This window comes from Oncorhynchus clarkii, chromosome 10 (assembly GCF_045791955.1).
Source record: "Oncorhynchus clarkii lewisi isolate Uvic-CL-2024 chromosome 10, UVic_Ocla_1.0, whole genome shotgun sequence".
NCBI classification, from domain to species: Eukaryota; Metazoa; Chordata; class Actinopteri; order Salmoniformes; family Salmonidae; genus Oncorhynchus; species Oncorhynchus clarkii.
The window spans coordinates 72,052,333-72,076,427 of NC_092156.1; the positions used below are offsets into that span (position 1 = coordinate 72,052,333).

Sequence of the window (24,095 nt, forward strand, 5' to 3'; positions counted from 1 at the left end):
AGAGATAACCTGCAGCAGAGGAAGTGATAACCTGCAGCAGAGGAAGAGATAACCTACAGCAGAGGAAGAGATAACCTACAGCAGAGGAAGAGATAACCTACAGCAGAGGAAGAGATAACCCGCAGCAGAGGAAGAGATAACCTGCAGCAGAGGAAGAGATAACCTGCAGCAGAGGAAGAGATAACCTACAGCAGAGGAAGAGATAACCTACAGCAGAGGAAGAGATAACCTACAGCAGAGGAAGAGATAACCCACAGCAGAGGAAGAGATAACCTACAGCAGAGGAAGAGATAACCTACAGCAGAGGAAGAGATAACCTACAGCAGAGGAAAGGCAGATGTGTAGGTGTCAGGGGAAAGGGACAAGGCATTAGCAGACATAACATGTCATCTGGATAATTGGACTGTCTACCATCCAGGTGACATGATGGAAGCAAGGAAACACTGACAGGAGAAGACGCTGTCTTTACCTTAAAGAATATATCTGGGAATCGTTTTTCAGAAAACATGGCCGCCTCAATTTGTTTTGATAAAACAGCAGAGAGATGAGCGATGGACCTGAGGTACGTTATAATTGAATTCAATAAAAATAGGTGAAGAATGTTATGACAGATTCCAGAATTAATTTTAGACGTACACCACCGTTCAAATGTTTGGGTCACTTGTTTTTTTGTCTTTAAAATAACATCCAATTGATCCGAAATACAGTGTAGACATCATTACATTTTAAAATTACGATTGTAGCTGGAAAAGGCTGATTTTTAATAGAATATCTACATAGGCGTACAGAGGCCCATTATCAGCAACCATCACTCATGTGTTCCAATGGCTTGTGTTAATCCAAATTTATCAATTTAAAAGGCTAATTGATCATTAGAAAACATTTTTGCAATTATGTTAGCACAGCTGAAAACTGTTCTGGTTAAAGAAGAAATAAAACTGGACTTCTTTAGACTAGTTAAGTATCTGGAGCATCAGCATTTGTGGGTTCGATTACAGGCTCAAAATGGCCAGAAACAAAGACCTTTCTTCTGAAACTCATCAGTAAGTTCTGAGAAATGAAAGCTATTCCATGTGAGAAATTGCCAAGAAAGTGAAGATCTTGTACAACCCTGTGTACTTCTCCCTTCACAGAACAGAGAAAACTGGCTCTAACCCCGGTGCACAACTGAACAAGAGGACAAGTACATTGGAGTGTCTAGTTTTAGAAACAGACCCCTCACAAGTCCTCAACTGGCAGCTTCATTAAACAGTTTCTGTCTCAACGTCAACAGTGAAGAGGCGACTCCGGGATGCTGGTCTTCTAGGCAGAGTTGCAAAGAAAAAGCCGTATCTCAGACTGGTCAATAACAAGAAAAGATTAAGATGGGCAAAATAACACAGACACTGGCCAGAGGAACTGGGCCCTGGTCAAATAACACCCTACACCCCTATGGGCCCTGGTAACATAACACCCTATTCCTCTATGGACCCTGGTCAAACACCACCCTATACCGCTATGGGCCCTGGTTACATAGTACCCTGTTCCCCTCTGGGCCCTGGTCGAATAGCACCCTATTCCCCTCTGGGCCCTGGTCAAATAACACCATATTCCTCTATGGGCCCTGGTCAAATACCACCCTATTCCTCTATAGGCCCTGGTCAAATACCACCCTATTCCTCTATGGGCCCTGGTCAAATACCACCCTGTTCCCCTCTGGGCCCTGGTCGAATAGCACCCTATTCCCCTCTGGGCCCTGGTCAAATAACACCATATTCCTCTATGGGCCCTGGTCAAATACCACCCTATTCCTCTATAGGCCCTGGTCAAATACCACCCTATTCCTCTATGGGCCCTGGTCAAATACCACCCTATTCCTCTATGGGCCCTGGTCAAATACCACCCTATTCCTCTATGGGCCCTGGTCAAACGTGGTGCACTATGGAGGGAACAGGTTCCATTTCAGTATTAGGGGACTGTGTTGGGTAATGGAAGGATCAGTGTTTGGGTAGGTATTTCAGTATTGGGGGACTGTGTTGGGTAATGGAAGGATCAGTGTTTGGGTAGGTATTTCAGTATTAGGGGACTGTGTTGGGTAATCGAAGGATCAGTGTTTGGGTAGGTATTTCAGTATTGGGGGACTGTGTTGGGTAATGGAAGGATCAGTGTTTGGGTAGGTATTTCAGAAAGTAGGGGACTGTGTTGGGTAATGGAAGGATCAGTGTTTGGGTATGTATTTCAGTATTAGGGGACTGTGTTGGGTAATGGAAGGATCAGTGTTTGGGTAGGTATTTCAGAAAGTAGGGGACTGTGTTGGGTAATGGAAGGATCAGTGTTTGGGTAGGTATTTCAGTATTAGGGGACTGTGTTGGGTAATGGAAGGATCAGTGTTTGGGTAGGTATTTCAGTATTAGGGGACTGTGTTGGGTAATGGAAGGATCAGTGTTTGGGTAGGTATTTCAGTATTAGGGGACTGTGTTGGGTAATGGAAGGATCAGTGTTTGGGTAGGTATTTCAGTATTAGGGGACTGTGTTGGGTAATGGAAGGATCAGTGTTTGGGTAGGTATTTCAGTATTAGGGGACTGTGTTGGGTAATGGAAGGATCAGTGTTTGGGTAGGTATTTCAGTATTAGGGGACTGTGTTGGGTAATGGAAGGATCAGTGTTTGGGTAGGTATTTCAGTATTGGGGGACTGTGTTGGGTAATGGAAGGATCAGTGTTTGGGTAGGTATTTCAGTATTAGGGGACTGTGTTGGGTAATCGAAGGATCAGTGTTTGAGTAGGTATTTCAGTATTGGGGGACTGTGTTGGGTAATGGAAGGATCAGTGTTTGGGTAGGTATTTCAGTATTAGTGGACTGTGTTGGGTAATGGAAGGATCACTGTTTGGGTAGGTATTTCAGAAAGTAGGGGACTTTGTTGGGTAATGGAAGGATCAGTGTTTGGGTAGGTATTTCAGTATTAGGGGACTGTGTTGGGTAATGGAAGGATCAGTGTTTGGGTAGGTATTTCAGTATTAGGGGACTGTGTTGGGTAATGGAAGGATCAGTGTTTGGGTAGGTATTTCAGTATTAGGGGACTGTGTTGGGTAATGGAAGGATCAGTGTTTGGGTAGGTATTTCAGTATTAGGGGACTGTGTTAGGTAATGGAAGGATCAGTGTTTGGGTAGGTATTTCAGAAAGTAGGGGACTGTGTTGGGTAATGGAAGGATCCGTGTTTGGGTAGGTATTTCAGTATTAGGGGACTGTGTTGGGTAATGGAAGGATCAGTGTTTGGGTAGGTATTTCAGTATTAGGGGACTGTGTTGGGTAATGGAAGGATCAGTGTTTGGGTAGGTATTTCAGTATTAGGGGACTGTGTTGGGTAATGGAAGGATCAGTGTTTGGGTAGGTATTTCAGTATTAGGGGACTGTGTTGGGTAATGGAAGGATCAATGTTTGGGTAGGTATTTCAGTATTAGGGGACTGTGTTGGGTAATGGAAGGATCAGTGTTTGGGTAGGTATTTCAGTATTAGGGGACTGTGTTGGGTAATGGAAGGATCAGTGTTTGGGTAGGTATTTCAGTATTAGGGGACTGTGTTGGGTAATGGAAGGATCAGTGTTTGGGTAGGTATTTCAGTATTAGGGGACTGTGTTGGGTAATGGATGGATCAGTGTTTGGGTAGGTATTTCAGTATTAGGGGACTGTGTTGGGTAATGGAAGGATCAGTGTTTGGGTAGGTATTTCAGTATTGGGGGACTGTGTTGGGTAATGGAAGGATCAGTGTTTGGGTAGGTATTTCAGTATTAGGGGACTGTGTTGGGTAATCGAAGGATCAGTGTTTGGGTAGGTATTTCAGTATTGGGGGACTGTGTTGGGTAATGGAAGGATCAGTGTTTGGGTAGGTATTTCAGTATTAGTGGACTGTGTTGGGTAATGGAAGGATCACTGTTTGGGTAGGTATTTCAGAAAGTAGGGGACTGTGTTGGGTAATGGAAGGATCAGTGTTTGGGTAGGTATTTCAGTATTAGGGGACTGTGTTGGGTAATGGAAGGATCAGTGTTTGGGTAGGTATTTCAGTATTAGGGGACTGTGTTGGGTAATGGAAGGATCAGTGTTTGGGTAGGTATTTCAGTATTAGGGGACTGTGTTGGGTAATGGAAGGATCAGTGTTTGGGTAGGTATTTCAGTATTAGGGGACTGTGTTGGGTAATGGAAGGATCAATGTTTGGGTAGGTATTTCAGTATTAGGGGACTGTGTTGGGTAATGGAAGGATCAGTGTTTGGGTAGGTATTTCAGTATTAGGGGACTGTGTTGGGTAATGGAAGGATCAGTGTTTGGGTAGGTATTTCAGTATTAGGGGACTGTGTTGGGTAATGGAAGGATCAGTGTTTGGGTAGGTATTTCAGTATTAGGGGACTGTGTTGGGTAATGGATGGATCAGTGTTTGGGTAGGTATTTCAGTATTAGGGGACTGTGTTGGGTAATGGAAGGATCAGTGTTTGGGTAGGTATTTCAGTATTGGGGGACTGTGTTGGGTAATGGAAGGATCAGTGTTTGGGTAGGTATTTCAGTATTAGGGGACTGTGTTGGGTAATCGAAGGATCAGTGTTTGGGTAGGTATTTCAGTATTGGGGGACTGTGTTGGGTAATGGAAGGATCAGTGTTTGGGTAGGTATTTCAGTATTAGTGGACTGTGTTGGGTAATGGAAGGATCACTGTTTGGGTAGGTATTTCAGAAAGTAGGGGACTGTGTTGGGTAATGGAAGGATCAGTGTTTGGGTAGGTATTTCAGTATTAGGGGACTGTGTTGGGTAATGGAAGGATCAGTGTTTGGGTAGGTATTTCAGTATTAGGGGACTGTGTTGGGTAATGGAAGGATCAGTGTTTGGGTAGGTATTTCAGTATTAGGGGACTGTGTTGGGTAATGGAAGGATCAGTGTTTGGGTAGGTATTTCAGTATTAGGGGACTGTGTTGGGTAATGGAAGGATCAATGTTTGGGTAGGTATTTCAGTATTAGGGGACTGTGTTGGGTAATGGAAGGATCAGTGTTTGGGTAGGTATTTCAGTATTAGGGGACTGTGTTGGGTAATGGAAGGATCAGTGTTTGGGTAGGTATTTCAGTATTAGGGGACTGTGTTGGGTAATGGAAGGATCAGTGTTTGGGTAGGTATTTCAGTATTAGGGGACTGTGTTGGGTAATGGATGGATCAGTGTTTGGGTAGGTATTTCAGTATTAGGGGACTGTGTTGGGTAATGGAAGGATCAGTGTTTGGGTAGGTATTTCAGTATTGGGGGACTGTGTTGGGTAATGGAAGGATCAGTGTTTGGGTAGGTATTTCAGTATTAGGGGACTGTGTTGGGTAATCGAAGGATCAGTGTTTGGGTAGGTATTTCAGTATTGGGGGACTGTGTTGGGTAATGGAAGGATCAGTGTTTGGGTAGGTATTTCAGTATTAGTGGACTGTGTTGGGTAATGGAAGGATCACTGTTTGGGTAGGTATTTCAGAAAGTAGGGGACTGTGTTGGGTAATGGAAGGATCAGTGTTTGGGTAGGTATTTCAGTATTAGGGGACTGTGTTGGGTAATGGAAGGATCAGTGTTTGGGTAGGTATTTCAGAAAGTAGGGGACTGTGTTGGGTAATGGAAGGATCAGTGTTTGGGTAGGTATTTCAGTATTAGGGGACTGTGTTGGGTAATGGAAGGATCAGTGTTTGGGTAGGTATTTCAGTATTAGGGGACTGTGTTGGGTAATGGATGGATCAGTGTTTGGGTAGGTATTTCAGTATTAGGGGACTGTGTTGGGTAATGGAAGGATCAGTGTTTGGGTAGGTATTTCAGTATTGGGGGACTGTGTTGGGTAATGGAAGGATCAGTGTTTGGGTAGGTATTTCAGTATTAGGGGACTGTGTTGGGTAATCGAAGGATCAGTGTTTGGGTAGGTATTTCAGAAAGTAGGGGACTGTGTTGGGTAATGGAAGGATCAGTGTTTGGGTAGGTATTTCAGTATTAGGGGACTGTGTTGGGTAATGGAAGGATCAGTGTTTGGGTAGGTATTTCAGAAAGTAGGGGACTGTGTTGGGTAATGGAAGGATCAGTGTTTGGGTAGGTATTTCAGTATTAGGGGACTGTGTTGGGTAATGGAAGGATCAGTGTTTGGGTAGGTATTTCAGTATTAGGGGACTGTGTTGGGTAATGGAATGATCAGTGTTTGGGTAGGTATTTCAGAAAGTAGGGGACTGTGTTGGGTAATGGAAGGATCCGTGTTTGGGTAGGTATTTCAGTATTAGGGGACTGTGTTGGGTAATGGAAGGATCAGTGTTTGGGTAGGTATTTCAGTATTAGGGGACTGTGTTGGGTAATGGAAGGATCAGTGTTTGGGTAGGTATTTCAGTATTAGGGGACTGTGTTGGGTAATGGAAGGATCAGTGTTTGGGTAGGTATTTCAGTATTAGGGGACTGTGTTGGGTAATGGAAGGATCAGTGTTTGGGTAGGTATTTCAGTATTAGGGGACTGTGTTGGGTAATGGAAGGATCAGTGTTTGGGTAGGTATTTCAGTATTAGGGGACTGTGTTGGGTAATGGAAGGATCAGTGTTTGGGTAGGTATTTCAGTATTGGGGGACTGTGTTGGGTAATGGAAGGATCAGTGTTTGGGTAGGTATTTCAGTATTAGGGGACTGTGTTGGGTAATCGAAGGATCAGTGTTTGGGTAGGTATTTCAGTATTGGGGGACTGTGTTGGGTAATGGAAGGATCAGTGTTTGGGTAGGTATTTCAGTATTAGTGGACTGTGTTGGGTAATGGAAGGATCACTGTTTGGGTAGGTATTTCAGAAAGTAGGGGACTGTGTTGGGTAATGGAAGGATCAGTGTTTGGGTAGGTATTTCAGTATTAGGGGACTGTGTTGGGTAATGGAAGGATCAGTGTTTGGGTAGGTATTTCAGAAAGTAGGGGACTGTGTTGGGTAATGGAAGGATCAGTGTTTGGGTAGGTATTTCAGTATTAGGGGACTGTGTTGGGTAATGGAAGGATCAGTGTTTGGGTAGGTATTTCAGTATTAGGGGACTGTGTTGGGTAATGGATGGATCAGTGTTTGGGTAGGTATTTCAGTATTAGGGGACTGTGTTGGGTAATGGAAGGATCAGTGTTTGGGTAGGTATTTCAGTATTGGGGGACTGTGTTGGGTAATGGAAGGATCAGTGTTTGGGTAGGTATTTCAGTATTAGGGGACTGTGTTGGGTAATCGAAGGATCAGTGTTTGGGTAGGTATTTCAGAAAGTAGGGGACTGTGTTGGGTAATGGAAGGATCAGTGTTTGGGTAGGTATTTCAGTATTAGGGGACTGTGTTGGGTAATGGAAGGATCAGTGTTTGGGTAGGTATTTCAGAAAGTAGGGGACTGTGTTGGGTAATGGAAGGATCAGTGTTTGGGTAGGTATTTCAGTATTAGGGGACTGTGTTGGGTAATGGAAGGATCAGTGTTTGGGTAGGTATTTCAGTATTAGGGGACTGTGTTGGGTAATGGAAGGATCAGTGTTTGGGTAGGTATTTCAGAAAGTAGGGGACTGTGTTGGGTAATGGAAGGATCCGTGTTTGGGTAGGTATTTCAGTATTAGGGGACTGTGTTGGGTAATGGAAGGATCAGTGTTTGGGTAGGTATTTCAGTATTAGGGGACTGTGTTGGGTAATGGAAGGATCAGTGTTTGGGTAGGTATTTCAGTATTAGGGGACTGTGTTGGGTAATGGAAGGATCAGTGTTTGGGTAGGTATTTCAGTATTAGGGGACTGTGTTGGGTAATGGAAGGATCAGTGTTTGGGTAGGTATTTCAGTATTAGGGGACTGTGTTGGGTAATGGAAGGATCAGTGTTTGGGTAGGTATTTCAGTATTAGGGGACTGTGTTGGGTAATGGAAGGATCAGTGTTTGGGTAGGTATTTCAGTATTGGGGGACTGTGTTGGGTAATGGAAGGATCAGTGTTTGGGTAGGTATTTCAGTATTGGGGGACTGTGTTGGGTAATGGAAGGATCACTGTTTGGGTAGGTATTTCAGTATTAGGGGACTGTGTTGGGTAATGGAAGGATCAGTGTTTGGGTAGGTATTTCAGTATTAGGGGACTGTGTTGGGTAATGGAAGGATCAGTGTTTGGGTAGGTATTTCAGAAAGTAGGGGACTGTGTTGGGTAATGGAAGGATCCGTGTTTGGGTAGGTATTTCAGTATTAGGGGACTGTGTTGGGTAATGGAAGGATCAGTGTTTGGGTAGGTATTTCAGTATTAGGGGACTGTGTTGGGTAATGGAAGGATCAGTGTTTGGGTAGGTATTTCAGTATTAGGGGACTGTGTTGGGTAATGGAAGGATCAGTGTTTGGGTAGGTATTTCAGTATTAGGGGACTGTGTTGGGTAATGGAAGGATCAGTGTTTGGGTAGGTATTTCAGTATTAGGGGACTGTGTTGGGTAATGGAAGGATCAGTGTTTGGGTAGGTATTTCAGTATTAGGGGACTGTGTTGGGTAATGGAAGGATCAGTGTTTGGGTAGGTATTTCAGTATTGGGGGACTGTGTTGGGTAATGGAAGGATCAGTGTTTGGGTAGGTATTTCAGTATTGGGGGACTGTGTTGGGTAATGGAAGGATCACTGTTTGGGTAGGTATTTCAGTATTAGGGGACTGTGTTGGGTAATGGAAGGATCAGTGTTTGGGTAGGGGAGTCACATAACGCACCTACTGGGGTCTGAGAGCTCGCAATTGTTTAATCTTAAATGTTGTACATACACACACACACACATGACACACACACACACACACATGACACACACACAAACATATACAATCTGTCTGAGGATCACATCGTCAGATGGAGGAAGGGAGCAGGCTGGCAAGGCTCTGGATGAGACGCCGTGTGATGACAAATATTACAATCTGAGAGGAATCAGGTTCCGTCATTATTCTGTCTAAACCAAATCAGCTCCCCGTCACTGCTGATGGAGTCAGACCATACAGAGGCAGGAGAGAGCTGGGGTTGTGGGAAACAAAGAAATACAGTGCCTTGCGAAAGTATTCGGCCCCCTTGAACTTTGCGACCTTTTGCCACATTTCAGGCTTCAAACATAAAGATATAAAACTGTATTTTTTTGTGAAGAATCAACAACAAGTGGGACGAGTGTAACGACATTTATTAGATATTTCAAACTTTTTTAACAAATCAAAAACTGAAAAATTGGGCGTACAAAATTATTCAGCCCCTTTACTTTCAGTGCAGCAAACTCTCTCCAGATGTTCAGTGAGGATCTCTGAATGATCCAATGTTGACCTAAATGACTAATGATGATAAATACAATCCACCTGTGTGTAATCAAGTCTCCGTATAAATGCACCTGCACTGTGATAGTCTCAGAGGTCTGTTAAAAGCGCAGAAAGCATCATGAAGAACAAGGAACACACCAGGCAGGTCCGAGATACTGTTGTGAAGAAGTTTAAAGCCAGATTTGGATTCAAAAAGATTTCCCAAGCTTTAAACATCCCAAGGAGCACTTTGCAAGCGATAATATTGAAATGGAAGGAGTATCAGACCATCTACCAAGACCTGGCCGTCCCTGTAAACTTTCAGCTCAGACAAGGAGAAGACTGATCAGAGATGCAGCCAAGAGGCCCATGATCACTCTGGATGAACTGCAGAGATCTACAGCTGAGGTGGGAGACTCTCAACAATCAGTCGTATATTGCACAAATCTGGCCTTTATGGAAGAGTGGCAAGAAGAAAGCCATTTCTTAAAGATATCCATAAAAAGTGTTGTTTAAAGTTTGCCACAAGCCACCTGGGAGACACACCAAACATGTGGAAGAAGGTGCTCTGGTCAGATGAAACCAAAATTGAACTTTTTGGCAACAATGCAAAACGTTATGTTTGGTGTAAAAGCAACACAGCTGAACACACCATCCCCACTGTCAAACATGGTGGTGGCAGCATCATGGTTTGGGCCTGCTTTTCTTCAGCAGGGACAGGGAAGATGGTTAAAATTGATGGGAAGATGGATGGAGCCAAATACAGGACCATTCTGGAAGAAAACCTGATGGAGTCTGCAAAAGACCTGAGACTGGGACGGAGATTTGTCTTCCAACAAGACAATGATCCAAAACATAAAGCAAAATCTACAATGGAATGGTTCAAAAATAAACATATCCAGGTGTTAGAATGGCCAAGTCAAAGTCCAGACCTGAATCCAATCGAGAATCTGTGGAAAGAACTGAAAACTGCTGTTCACAAATGCTCTCCATCCAACCTCACTGAGCTCGAGCTGTTTTGCAAGGAGGAATGGGAAAAAATTTCAGTCTCTTGATGTGCAAAACTGATAGAGACATACCCCAAGCGACTTACAGCTGTAATCGCAGCAAAAGGTGGCGCTACAAAGTATTAACTTAAGGGGGCTGAATAATTTTGCACGCCCAATTTTTCAGTTTTTGATTTGTTAAAAAAGTTTGAAATATCCAATAAATGTCGTTCCACTTCATGATTGTGTCCCACTTGTGGTTGATTCTTCACAAAAAAATACAGTTTTATATCTTTATGTTTGAAGCCTGAAATGTTGCAAAAGGTCGCAAAGTTCAAGGGGGCCGAATACTTTCGCAAGGCACTGTATAAGATAGGAGAAGAGAAGGGAGGAGAGACCAGGAGGAGAGGCGTGGTGGAGAGCAGGAGGAAAGGCGTGGAGGAGAGGCGTGGAGGAGAGGCGCGGAGGAGAGGCGTGGTGGAGAGCAGGAGGAGAGGTGTGGAGGAGAGCAGGAGGAGAGGTGTGGTGGAGAGCAGGAGGAGAGGCGTGGAGGAGAGGTGTGGAGGAGAGGCGCGGAGGAGAGGCGTGGAGGAGAGGCATGGAGGAGAGCAGGAGGAGGGCCGTGGAGGAGAGGCGTGGAGGAGAGCAGGAGGAGAGGCGTGGAGGAGTGCAGGAGGAGAGGCGTGGAGGAGAGCAGGAGGAGAGGCGTGGAGGAGTGCAGGAGGAGAGGCGTGGAGGAGTGCAGGAGGAGTGGCGTGGTGGAGAACAGGAGGAGAGGCGTGGTGGAGAGCAGGAGGAGAGGCGTGGTGGGGAGCAGGAGGAGAAGCGTGGAGGAGAACAGGAGGAGAGGCGTGGAGGAGAGGCGTGGAGGAGAGGCGTGGAGGAGAGCAGGAGGAGTGGTGTGGAGGAGAGCAGGAGGAGAGGCGTGGAGGAAAGCAGGAAGAGAGGCGTGGAGGAGAGGAGTGGAGGAGAGCAGGAGGAGAGGCGTGGAGGAGAGCAGGAGGAGAGGCGGGGAGGAGAGCAGGAGGAGAGGCGTGGAAGAGAGCAGGAGGAGAGGCGTGGAGGAGAGTAGGAGGAGAGAGCTGGGTTTGTGTGTAGTCAAGGCTCACCTGATATAACTAGTACTGTATTTATATATATAGTGTATTCTAGTCAAGGCTCACCTGATATAACTAGTACTGTATTTATATATATAGTGTATTCTAGTCAAGGCTCACCTGATATAACTAGTACTGTATTTATATATATAGTGTATTCTAGTCAAGGCTCACCTGATATAACTGCTGTCGTACACACCTGTCCATTCCACATACTGTCCACACTGTCTATACAGTCTATACACACCATTCACATACACATAGCTGTACAGTATATTCCAGACTTCCTGCAATTCTATCCATGTTGTTAGGTGCTTGTGTATTTAAAGACTGTATTCTTCACACAGCTCATTCTCATATGTCTACTACTGTACAATGGATTTTAGTTCCCCTGTTTATACACAATGCATATGTTCTATGTACTAGATTCATGACAGATCACCTATCTATGTCATTGTTTGTATATCTTGTGTCAAGTCATCTGCTAGAAATACGTATAGATTGCATTTGGATTACTGTTAGTTACATTTCTATATTTTCTTATTTATTTATTTTAAATGTACTCTTTGTGTACTTGTTTAACATTTTACAGCATTTTTAGGAGCGAGTAACGTAAGCATTTCTCAGCACTCTTTAACATCTGCTAAACCTTGTACGATGCCGACACACACTGATTTGATTTGATTTGATTTGTGACGTCACAATGGAATCCTGTGTTTTCATGTGACACATCTCTTTTTCATCATGTGTGATGTCACATTGGAACTTTAGCCAACGTTCTGACGTTTGTGAAGGACTATAGTGAGGTCACGGTGACAAAAAGGTGTCTGATATATTTACAAACTGTTAATAACGTCTCCTGTGGATCTCACAATCCAGATCAGTTTGGTTTTGGTTCTGAAGCTTTTCTACTGACACCAGAATGATGAAATATGAGGAAACATCATATTAAAATGGGTAGGGTGGTCTAATCAAATCATGTCAGCCACGGTCACAACAACACTGATTCTTCTCTGTTCATTATATGGAACAGGAAGAGACAATGGAAGAAGAGTTTAATGAATTGGAAGGAAAGTGTCCTCTACCCGGTAACAGAACGTTTGGTAATCAAAAAACTAAATGGATAATTCACCATAGTGAGAACTGTGAAAGACACGCACACACACACACACAGTGTGACAGGCCATAATTAAGTCATCAACATAACTACCAGTATCAGAGATAGGGGAAATGAAGAGATTGGACAATCTGTCAATATGAAAAGTTCTACGTATCAAAGCCTTGCAGGTAAACAAGATAGCAAAATGACAAGCATTCTCCTCACACACACACACACGCCACACACCGACACACACACCCCACACACACACACACTCACTCCCACACACACACACCCCCACACCGTCTCCTCTATGTTAACTCAGTATCTTCTGTGCTTTAGCCCTGAGGCTCAGTGTGATATCAACAGGGATAGAATGAGGATCTCATTTTAGTTCTTTTAAATTAGTAACTTTGTTGTGTTCCTCCCCAATGGCCCTGTGAGCCACGACAGAAGTCTGCTCATCAACTATTCATCATGTTTGGTGTCGGTACAACACTTGATGCCAAAGTCTGTGTGTGTGTGTGTGTGTGTGTGTGTGTGTGTGTGTGTGTGTGTGTGTGTGTGTGTGTGTGTGTGTGTGTGTGTGTGTGTGTGTGTGTGTGTGTGTGTGTGTGTCTGTGTGTGTGTGTGTTTCAAAGACAATGCAGTACCTTGAATCCTAACTGCCGAGTGTAGACACTATAAGTCTGCAATGACACCAAATAACAAGTTGTCTGGAGAGAGAGACAGATTGAGGAAGAGGAAGAGGAAGAGGGAGAGAGAGAGCGAGAGAGAGAGAGACGGCGAGACAGACACAGAGACAGAGAGAGAGAGAGAGAGAAATATGTTTTTAAATTAGTAACTTTGTTGTGTTCCTCCCCAATGGCCCTGTAAGCTACGACAGGCTATGTGCTCACTGCCCACAACATGAGATGGAAACAGTTATAGAACCCATTGCCCTTTATGGTTTTGAGGTCTGGGGTCCACTCACCAATCAGTAATGTACAAAATGGGACAAACACCAAATTGAGACTCTGCATGCAGAATTCTGCAAAAATATCCTCTGTGTAGAACGTAGAACACCAAATAATGCATGCAGAGCAGAATTAGGCCGATACCCACTAATTATCAAAATCCAGAAAAGAGACGTTAAATTCTATAACCACCTAAAAGGAAGCGATTCCCAAACCTTCCATAACAAAGCCATCACCTACAGAGCGATGAACCTGGAGAAGAGCCCCCTAAGCAAGCTGGTCCTGGGGCTCTGTTCACAAACACAATCAGACCACACAGAGCCCCAGGACAGCAACACAATTAGACCTAACCAAACCAAACAGAGCAAACTAGAATGCTATTTGGCCCTAAACAGAGAGTACACAGTGGCAGAATACCTGACCACTGTGACTGACCCAAACTTAAGGAAAGCTTTGACTATGTACAGACTCAGTGAGAATATCCTTGCTATTGAGAAAGGCCGCCGTAGGCAGACCTGGCTCTCAAGAGAAGACAGGCTATGTGCTCACTGCCCACAAAATGAGGTGGAAACTGAGCTGCACTTCCTAACCTCCTGCCAAATGTATGAACATATTAGAGACACATATTTCCCTCAGATTACACAGATCCACAAAGATTTCGAAAACAAATCCATCTACTGGGTGAAATACCTCAGTGTATCATTACAGCAGCAAGATTTGTGACCTTTTGCCACAAGAAAAGGGAAACCAGTGAAGAACCAGCACCATTGTAAATACAACCCATATTAATGTTTATTTATTTTCCCTTTTGTACTTTAACCATTTTTACATCGTTACAACACTGTATATATATATATATATATATATATATAATTTGACATTTGAAATGGCTTTATTTTTTTGGAACATATTTATGTGAAACGTTTACTATTCATTTGTATTGTTTATTTAACTTTTGTTTATTATCTATTTCACTTGCTTTGGCAATGTTAACATATGTTTCCCATGCCAATAAAGCCCTTTGAATTGAATTGAATTGAAAGACAGAGAGAGAGAGGGATAGAGAGACAGCAAGAGACAGACAGAGAGAGAGTGAGACAGTAAGAGACAAGAGAGAGAGAGAGAGAGAGAGAGAGAGACAGCAAGAGACAAGACAGACAGAGAGAGAGAGAGAGAGACAGCGAGACAGAGAGAGAGAGAGAGAGGGAGAGAATGACAGAGAGAAAGAGAGAGAGAGAGAGAGAGAGAGAGAGAGAGAGAGAGAGCAAGAGAGAGAGAGCGGGAGAGGGAGAGAACGACAGATAGAAAGAGAGAGAGACAGCGAGACAGACAGAGAGAGAGGGAGACAACGACAGAGAGAAAGAGAGAGAGAGAGACAGACAGACAGACAGAGAGAGAGAGCGGGAGAGGGAGAGAACGACAGACAGACAGAGAGAAAGAGAGACAGAAAGAGACAGACAAACAGACAGAGAGAGAGAGAGAGACAGAAAGAGACAGACAAATCAAAATCAAATCAAATTTATTTATATAGCCCTTCGTACATCAGCTGATATCTCAAAGTGCTGTACAGAAACCCAGCCTAAAACCCCAAACAGCAAGCAATGCGGGTGTAGAAGCACGGTGGCTAGGAAAAACTCCCTAGAAAGGCCAAAACCTAGGAAGAAACCTAGAGAGGAACCAGGCTATGTGGGGTGGCCAGTCCTCTTCTGGCTGTGCCGGGTGGAGATTATAACAAAACATGGTCAAGATGTTCAAATGTTCATAAATGACCAGCATGGTCGAATTATAATAAGGCAGAATAGTTGAAACTGGAGCAGCAGCACAGTCAGGTGGACTGGGGACAGCAAGGAGTCATCATGTCAGGTATTCCTGGGGCATGGTCCTACGGCTCAGGTCAGTTGAAACTGGAGCAGCAGCACAGCCAGGTGGACTGGGGACAGCAAGGAGTCATCATGTCAGGTAGTCCTGGGGCATGGTCCTAGGGCTCAGGTCCTCCGAGAGAGAGAAAGAGAGAAGGAGAGAATTAGAGAACGCACACTTAGATTCACACAGGACACCGAATAGGACAGGAGAAGTACTCCAGATATAACAAACTGACCCTAGCCCCCCGACACATAAACTACTGCAGCATAAATACTGGAGGCTGAGACAGGAGGGGTCAGGAGACACTGTGGCCCCATCCGAGGACACCCCCGGACAGGGCCAAACAGGAAGGATATAACCCCACCCACTTTGCCAAAGCACAGCCCCCACAACACTAGAGGGATATCTTCAACCACCAACTTACCATCCTGAGACAAGGCTGAGTATAGCCCACAAAGACCTCCGCCACGGCACAACCCAAGGGGGGGGGGGGGGCGCCAACCCAGACAAACAGACAGAGAGAGAGGGAGAGAACGACAGAGAGAAAGAGAGAGAGAGAGACAGCGAGACAGAGAGAGAGAGAGAGGGAGAGAATGACAGAGAGAAAGAGAGAGAGAGAGAGAGAGAGAGAGAGAGAGAGAGAGAGCAAGAGAGAGAGAGCGGGAGAGGGAGAGAACGACAGATAGAAAGAGAGAGAGACAGCGAGACAGACAGAGAGAGAGGGAGACAACGACAGAGAGAAAGAGAGAGAGAGAGACAGACAGACAGACAGAGAGAGAGAGCGGGAGAGGGAGAGAACGACAGACAGACAGAGAGAAAGAGAGACAGAAAGAGACAGACAAACAGACAGAGAGAGAGAGAGAGACAGAAAGAGACAGACAAACAGACAGAGAGAGAGAGACAGACAGAGACAGAGAGAGAAAGTGTCACCTATAGTGTGCGTAGTCTGTAGACCTGCTGTATTGCAGCTGAGTCTATGTGTGACATTTATAATCAGATCATTAACATGGTGTTGAAGTCTTTATCTCAGGTGTAATCCTGGTAAAAACCTCCCATCGCGTGCGTCCCAGATGGTACCCTGTTCTCTATATAGAGGCTCATCGGCCCTGGTCAGAAGAGGTACACTCAGTAGATTACAGGGTGCTATTTGGGACTCAGTCATCTCATTGTCTACTACGCACCATTTAAGCCTCAGGGGAGTGTTAGCTCACTACGTGTTAGTGCCTCATTATCAACTGAAACCAATACTAGATGTGTGTGTGTGTGTGTGGTTGCGTTTATGTGTGTGCGTGTGGGCGCTATTGTGTGAAGGGTGCGTTTGTGTGTGTGTGCTTGTGTTCGTGTGTGTGTGTTAGTGGGGGTGTGTGCGTGTGTGGGTGCTTGTGTGGGTGTGGGTGTTTGTGTGTGTGTGTTGGTGGGGGTGTGTGCGTTCATTTGTACGCGTGTGTGTGTGTTAGTGGGGGTGTGTGCTTGCGCGCGTGTGTGTGTGTATGTGTGTGTGTGTAACCACTACTAGAGTCATCAGATACCTTACCTAATTCCGTGTGGCTAATGACTCATAAGTATTACAAGGTAGAGGTAACTGGGAAACAGTGGGAGAGAGTCATTCTGGGATGTTTCAATAACATCCAATCACCAATCAACCAATCAGGACAAAGAGGAAGTTAGAAGTCTGCAGTTTAGAATCCTTGTTGTTGTTGTATGATTGTGATAATGACGTCATAATGGAACGATTGTGCCAGAAGTGTTTCTGAAGATTCCGTTTCCATTGATAATGATGAGAGTTGGACTAACGTCATCTGAAGATTCTGTTTCCATTGATAATGATGAGAGTTGGACTAACGTCATCTGAAGATTCTGTTTCCATTGATAATGATGAGAGTTGGATTAACGTCATCTGAAGATTCTGTTTCCATTGATAATGATGAGAGTTGGACTAACGTCATCTGAAGATTCTGTTTCCATTGATAATGATGAGAGTTGGACTAACGTCATCTGAAGATTCTGTTTCCATTGATAATGATGAGAGTTGGACTAACGTCATCTGAAGATTCTGTTTCCATTGATAATGATGAGAGTTGGACTGACGTCATCTGAAGATTCCGTTTCCATTGATAATGGTGAGAGTTGGACTAACGTCATCTGAAGATTCTGTTTCCATTGATAATGATGAGAGTTGGATTAACGTCATCTGAAGATTCTGTTTCCATTGATAATGATGAGAGTTGGACTGACGTCATCTGAAGATTCTGTTTCCATTGATAATGATGAGAGTTGGACTAACGTCATCTGAAGATTCTGTTTCCATTGATAATGATGAGAGTTGGACTAACGTCATCTGAAGATTCTGTTTCCATTGATAATGATGAGAGTTGGACTAACGTCATCTGAAGACAACACGTGTTCACCAGAACCTTCAGTCAAAAACCTGGGGCTGCGTTCCAAATGACACCCTGGTCCACTACCTTTAACCAGGGCCTATAGGGTGCCATTTGGGACGCTCTATCCCCTCTTCCACGGTGGGAGAAAGAGAGAAAATACATCACACTCATAGCCTGTAGTCAAACCAGGCAATAACAGACTGAGAATCCAGGAAACAATTTAGCCCAAGGACTGATTCAATGAATGTGTCCAAAAATATTCCCTACAGTGCCCTTTGGGCCCTGGTGAAAAGTAGTGCACTATACAGGGAAAAGAATACCATTTGGGATTCATATGATGTTGTTGTTGCTTTGAGACGGAGAGGTTTAATGTGACCGCACATGTTTTTTAATGGAATAAAATAAATGAATGTTCAGATCTCTTGTTTTTATGAACTGCCTCAAGAGCTGGGATATCCATACACACACAGGGACACGTAAACACACACACACACACACACATACACACATACACACATACACACACACACACACACACACACACACACACACACACACACACACACACACACACACACACACACACACACACACACACACACACACACACACACACACACACAGGGATCTAGCTGAGAACCATTCAGCCATTACTTTAAAGAACAATAATATTTTTTTTGTATTTTGTAGCTGTGGACCAGCAGCTGTTAGAAGTTGGTTCAGTAGAATGCTGCTTCCCTGGATGTCTCTCTCTCTCTCTCTCTCTATGTTGTCCAGAGCAGAGATAGACAGAAGGGCTTTATTGACTATATATTGCAGAATCCTGCAATACTAGTTTACTGGTCTCCCGTCTCCCGTCTCCCATCTCTCTCTCTCTCTCTCTCTCTCTCTCTCTCTCTCTCTCTCTCTCTCTCTCTCTCTCTCTCTCTCTCTCTCTCTCTCTCTCTCTCTCTCTCTCTCTCTCTCTCTCTCTCTCTCTCTCTCTCTCTCTCTCTCTCTCTCTCTCTCTCTCTCTCTCTCTCTCTCTCTCTCTCTCTCTCTCTCTCTCTCTCTCTCTCTCTCTCTCTCTCTCTCTATGCTGGGAGTGTTTGGTGCATGCTGGGAATTATATGAGTGAGTGTTGTGTAGAGTTAGACATCCTGGTTTTTATTTTACGTTTCCTTTACTTGGTGGTGTCTTATTTTTATTTATTTATTTTTATTATAGTTACCATTATTTTTATTTAGTTGTTGTGGTAGAAATAAGTATACTGTTTTTCGTGTCAAAATTACCCTGGCTTTGGCGGGGAAGGCGACCCACATGGGGATACTGTCCCTGTCACGGCACAGCTTTAGGCGTGTTACTGTGGAGGAGTTTCTGGTTGCCGTAGGAGTGAAAGTAGGATATGAGAATGTTGCTTATGCATCACAGATGAATAAAGCGGTGGTGGTTTTTCTTAAAGAAGAGTCTTGTTGATCGTATAGTTGAGCATGGTGTACTTCTTAAAGAAGAGTGTCTTGTTGATCGGCTGGTTGAGCATGATGTACTTCTTAAAGAAGAGTGTCTGGTTGATCGTATGGTTGAGCATGGTGTACTTCTTGAAGAAGAGAGTCTGGTTGATCGGATGGTTGAGCATGGTGTACTTCTTCTGTTCCGCGGGTGATGTGGAGGTAAACCCAAAGCATTGGTTTCATACATGTTAACATTAGAAGCCTCATCCCTAAGTTTGTTTTGCTCACTGCTTTAGCACACTTCGTCAACCCTGATGTCCTTGCCATGTCTGAATCCTGGCTTAGGAGGGCCACCGAAAATTCTGTCATTTCCATACCCAACTACAACATTTTCTGTCAAGATAGAACTGCCAAAGGGGGAGGTGTTGCAATCTACTGCAGAGATAGCCTGCAAAGTTCTGTCATACTTTCCAGGTCTACCCAAACAGTTCGAATTTCTAATTTCAAAAAATAATCGATCCAGAAATAATTCTCTCACTGTTGCCGCCTACTATCGACCCCCCTCCGCTCCCAGCTGTGCCCTGGACACCATTTGTGAATTGATTGCCCCCCATCTAGCTTCAGAGTTTGTTCTGTTAGGTGACATAACCTGGGATATGCCTAACACCCCAGCAGTCCTACAATCTAAGCTAGATGCCCTCAATCTCACACAAATCATCAAGGAACCCACCAGGTACAACCCTAAATCCGTAAACATGGGCACCCTCATAGATATTATCCTGACAAACTTTCCCTCCAAATACACCCCCACTGTTTTCAATCAGGATCTCAGCGATCACTCCCTCATTGCCTGTATCTGCTATGGGTCCACGGTCAAACGACCACCCCTCATCACAGTCAAACGCTCCCTAAAACACTTCTGTGAGCAAGCCTTTCTTATCGACCTGGCCCGGGTATCCTGGAAGGATATTGACCTCATCACGTCAGTCGAGGATGCCTGGTCATTCTTTAAAAGGAATTTCCTAACTAAGAACAGATATAGCCCTTGGTTCACTACAGACCTGACTGCCCTTGACCAGCACAAAAACATCCTGTGGCGGACTGCAATAGCATCGAATAGTCCCTACGATATGCAACTGTTCAGGGAAGTCAGGAACTAATACACACAGTCAGTCAGGAATGCAAAGGCTAGCTTTTTCAAGCAGAAACTTGCATCCTGTAGCTCCAACTCCAAAAAGATTTGGGACACTGTAAAGTCCATGGAGAACAAGAGCACCTCCTCCAGCTGCCCACTGCACTGAGGCTAGGTAACACGGTCATCCCCCCCCCCCCCCCCCCCCCACTCGCCCAAGCCTCCCCAGCTTCTCCTTCACCCATATCCAGATAGCAGATGTTCTGAAAGAGCTGCAAAAGCTGGACCCGTACAAATCAGCTGGGATTGACTATCTTGACCCTCTCTTTGTAAAACTATCTGCCGCCATATTTGCCACCCCTATTGCCAGCCTGTTCAACCTCTCTTTCGTATCGTTCGAGATCCCTAAAGATTGGAAAGCTGCCACGGTCATCCCCCTCTTCAAAGGAGGTGACACCCTAGACCCAAACTGTTACTGACCATTTTCCATCCTGCCATGCCTATCTAAAGTCTTCGAAAGCCAAGTTAATAAACAGATCACTGACCATTTCGAATCCCACCGTACCTTCTCGGCTGTGCAATCCGGTCTCCGAGCCGGTCACGGGTGCACCTCAGCCAGGCTCAAGGTACTAAACGATATCATAACCGCCATCGATAAAAGACAGTACAGTGCAGCGGTCTTCATCGACCTGGCCAAGACTTTCGACTCTGTCAATCACCATATTCTTATCAGCAGACTCAGTAGCCTTGGTTTTTCTAATGACTGTCTCGCCATGTTCACCAACTACTTTGCAGACAGAGTTCAGTGTGTCAAATCGGAGGGCATGTTGTCCGGACCTCTGGCAATCTCTATGGGGGTACCACAGGGTTCAATTCTCGGGCCAACTCTTTTCTCTGTATATATCAATGAATTCGCTCTTGCTGCGATTCCCTGATCCACCTCTACGCAGACGACACCATTCTGTATACTTCTGGCCCTTCCTTGGACACTGTGCTAACTAACCTTCAAACGAGATTCAATGCAAAACAACAGTTTTGGAGCACTCTCGTGAGTGAGTGAGAAAAGAAAAACACTCTTCAGGTCAACTGGATTGTGTCAGGCCCACAGTCCTTAACAGACTATCTACCTACCTGTGGCTCCCTGGTTTTCACTGGACTGATGCAGGAGCTGTGGGTGTCATCACCCGCAACAATTACCATCCTGTCTACCTACTGGTAGTATACTGAGAGAACGGCTTGCTGGGACTGCAGCACCACAACCATTAGAATGTACTTATGGCATAGAAGAACTCCTGTCCTCCTCTCTCTCTCCCGCTCTCTCTTTCTCCCTCTACTCTCTCATCATCCACTGCCTCTCCTGATCTGTCCCCTCTACCACCTTTCCATCACTCCCTCTGTCTTTCTCTCTAACCCCTCTTCTATTTTGTCTCTCTCTATCCGTCTGATTCTGGAGGTCTGACTCAATGTAAATGCATTGGAGGTCACGCAGGTTGAGTTGATGTTTCGTTGTGAAAGGAGACAGAAGATAATCAGCCAACAAAATTTCAGACTTTCATCTGATACTTGGTAACATAACACACACACACAAATGCACATGCACACACACGCATCATATGATAGTGAGTGTGTGTGTGTGTGTGTGAGTCACATGTCTGTCTGCTAACCTGTGGGTTAAGTTACAGTCTGCAAAATGTCAGCTCTCTGCTGCTACATGACTGACACACTTCACATGTCTGAGATACACTGACTCACATACCTGATGGTTCAAAGGTTAGGGAGAGAGAGAGAGAGAGAGAAAGAGAGAGAGAGAGAGAGATACATGAAGGTTCAATCTAACACAACAAGTGCATAGACTGCTGGTCTCTTGGCCCTCTCACCCTGACGAGGGGCCGCTGGCTCCAGCTCATCCCAGCTCTTCTCTGTACTGGCACCCAAATGGAGGAACAAGCTTCCACCTAACGTCAGGACAGTTGAGCCGCTGCCCACTTGTTTTCTGAAAACGTACCTCTTCAAACAGCGTCTAAAATAATCCCCCGGCGTTGTCTTTTCTTACCAGCTGGGAATGACTTCCCTGATAGCTGCTTTATGGGGTAAATGTTAGAATGACTTACCTGATAGCTGCTTTATGGGGGAAATGTTAGAATGACTTCGCTGATCGCTGCTTTATAGGGGAAATGTTAGAATGACTTCGCTGATCGCTGCTTTATGGGGTAAATGTTAGAATGACTTACCTGATAGCTGCTTTATGGGGGAAATGTTAGAATGACTTCGCTGATCGCTGCTTTATGGGGGAAATGTTAGAATGACTTCGCTGATCGCTGCTTTATGGGGGAAATGTTAGAATGACTTCGCTGATAGCTGCTTTATGGGGGAAACGTTAGAATTACTTCCCTGGTAGCTGCTTTATGGGGAAATGTTAGAATGACTTCCCTGATAGCTGCTTTATTGGGGAAATGTTAGAATGACTTCCCTGATAGCTGCTTTATGGGGGAAATGTTAGAATGACTTCGCTGATCGCTGCTTTATGGGGGAAATGTTAGAATGACTTCCCTGATAGCTGCTTTATTGGGGAAATGTTAGAATGACTTCCCTGATAGCTGCTTTATGGGGGAAATGTTAGAATGACTTCGCTGATCGCTGCTTTATGGGGGAAACGTTAGAATGACTTCCCTGATAGCTGCTTTATGGGGGAATGTTAGAATGACTTCCCTGATAGCTGCTTTATGGGGGAAACGTTAGAATGACTTCCCTGATAGCTGCTTTATGGGGGAATGTTAGAGTGACTTCCCTGATAGCTGCTTTATGGGGGAAACGTTAGAATGACTTCCCTGATAGCTGCTTCATGGGGGAACGTTAGAATGACTTCCCTGATCTTTATGGGGGAACGTTAGAATGACTTCCCTGATAGCTGCTTTATGGGGGGAACGTTAGATTGACTTCCCTGATAGCTGCTTTATGGGGGAACGTTAGAATGACTTCCCTGATCGCTGCTTTATGGGGTAAAGTTAGAATGACTTCCCTGATAGCTGCTTTATGGGGAAACGTTAGAATGACTTCCCTGATAGCTGCTTTATGGGGGGAACATTAGAATGACTTCCCTGATAGCTGCTTTATGGGGGAAACGTTAGAATGACTTCCCTGATAGCTGCTTAATGGGGGAACGTTAGAATGACTTCCCTGATAGCTGCTTTCTGTCATACTTTCCAGGTCTACCCAAACAGTTCGAATTTCTAATTTCAAAAAATAATCGATCCAGAAATAATTCTCTCACTGTTGCCGCCTACTATCGACCCCCCTCCGCTCCCAGCTGTGCCCTGGACACCATTTGTGAATTGATTGCCCCCCATCTAGCTTCAGAGTTTGGTCTGTTAGGTGACATAACCTGGGATATGCCTAACACCCCAGCAGTCCTACAATCTAAGCTAGATGCCCTCAATCTCACACAAATCATCAAGGAACCCACCAGGTACAACCCTAAATCCGTAAACATGGGCACCCTCATAGATATTATCCTGACAAACTTTCCCTCCAAATACACCCCCACTGTTTTCAATCAGGATCTCAGCGATCACTCCCTCATTGCCTGTATCTGCTATGGGTCCACGGTCAAACGACCACCCCTCATCACAGTCAAACGCTCCCTAAAACACTTCTGTGAGCAAGCCTTCCTAATCGACCTGGCCCGGGTATCCTGGAAGGATATTGACCTCATCACGTCAGTCGAGGATGCCTGGTCATTCTTTAAAATGAATTTCCTAACTAAGAACAGATATAGCCCTTGGTTCACTACAGACCTGACTGCCCTTGACCAGCACAAAAACATCCTGTGGCGGACTGCAATAGCATCGAATAGTCCCTACGATATGCAACTGTTCGGGGAAGTCAGGAACTAATACACACAGTCAGTCA

The 24,095-nt window shown here is 44.8% G+C and overlaps 1 protein-coding gene across 1 annotated transcript; it reads left to right on the forward strand.

The window, feature by feature from the left end:
* Nucleotides 1-10,826: 10,826 nt before the first annotated feature.
* On the forward strand, nucleotides 10,827-11,300 carry LOC139419328 (octapeptide-repeat protein T2-like). Its single transcript, XM_071169271.1, has one exon. The coding sequence runs from the start codon at nucleotides 10,827-10,829 to the stop codon at nucleotides 11,298-11,300; it is 474 nt and encodes a 157-aa protein (XP_071025372.1).
* Nucleotides 11,301-24,095: the final 12,795 nt, after the last annotated feature.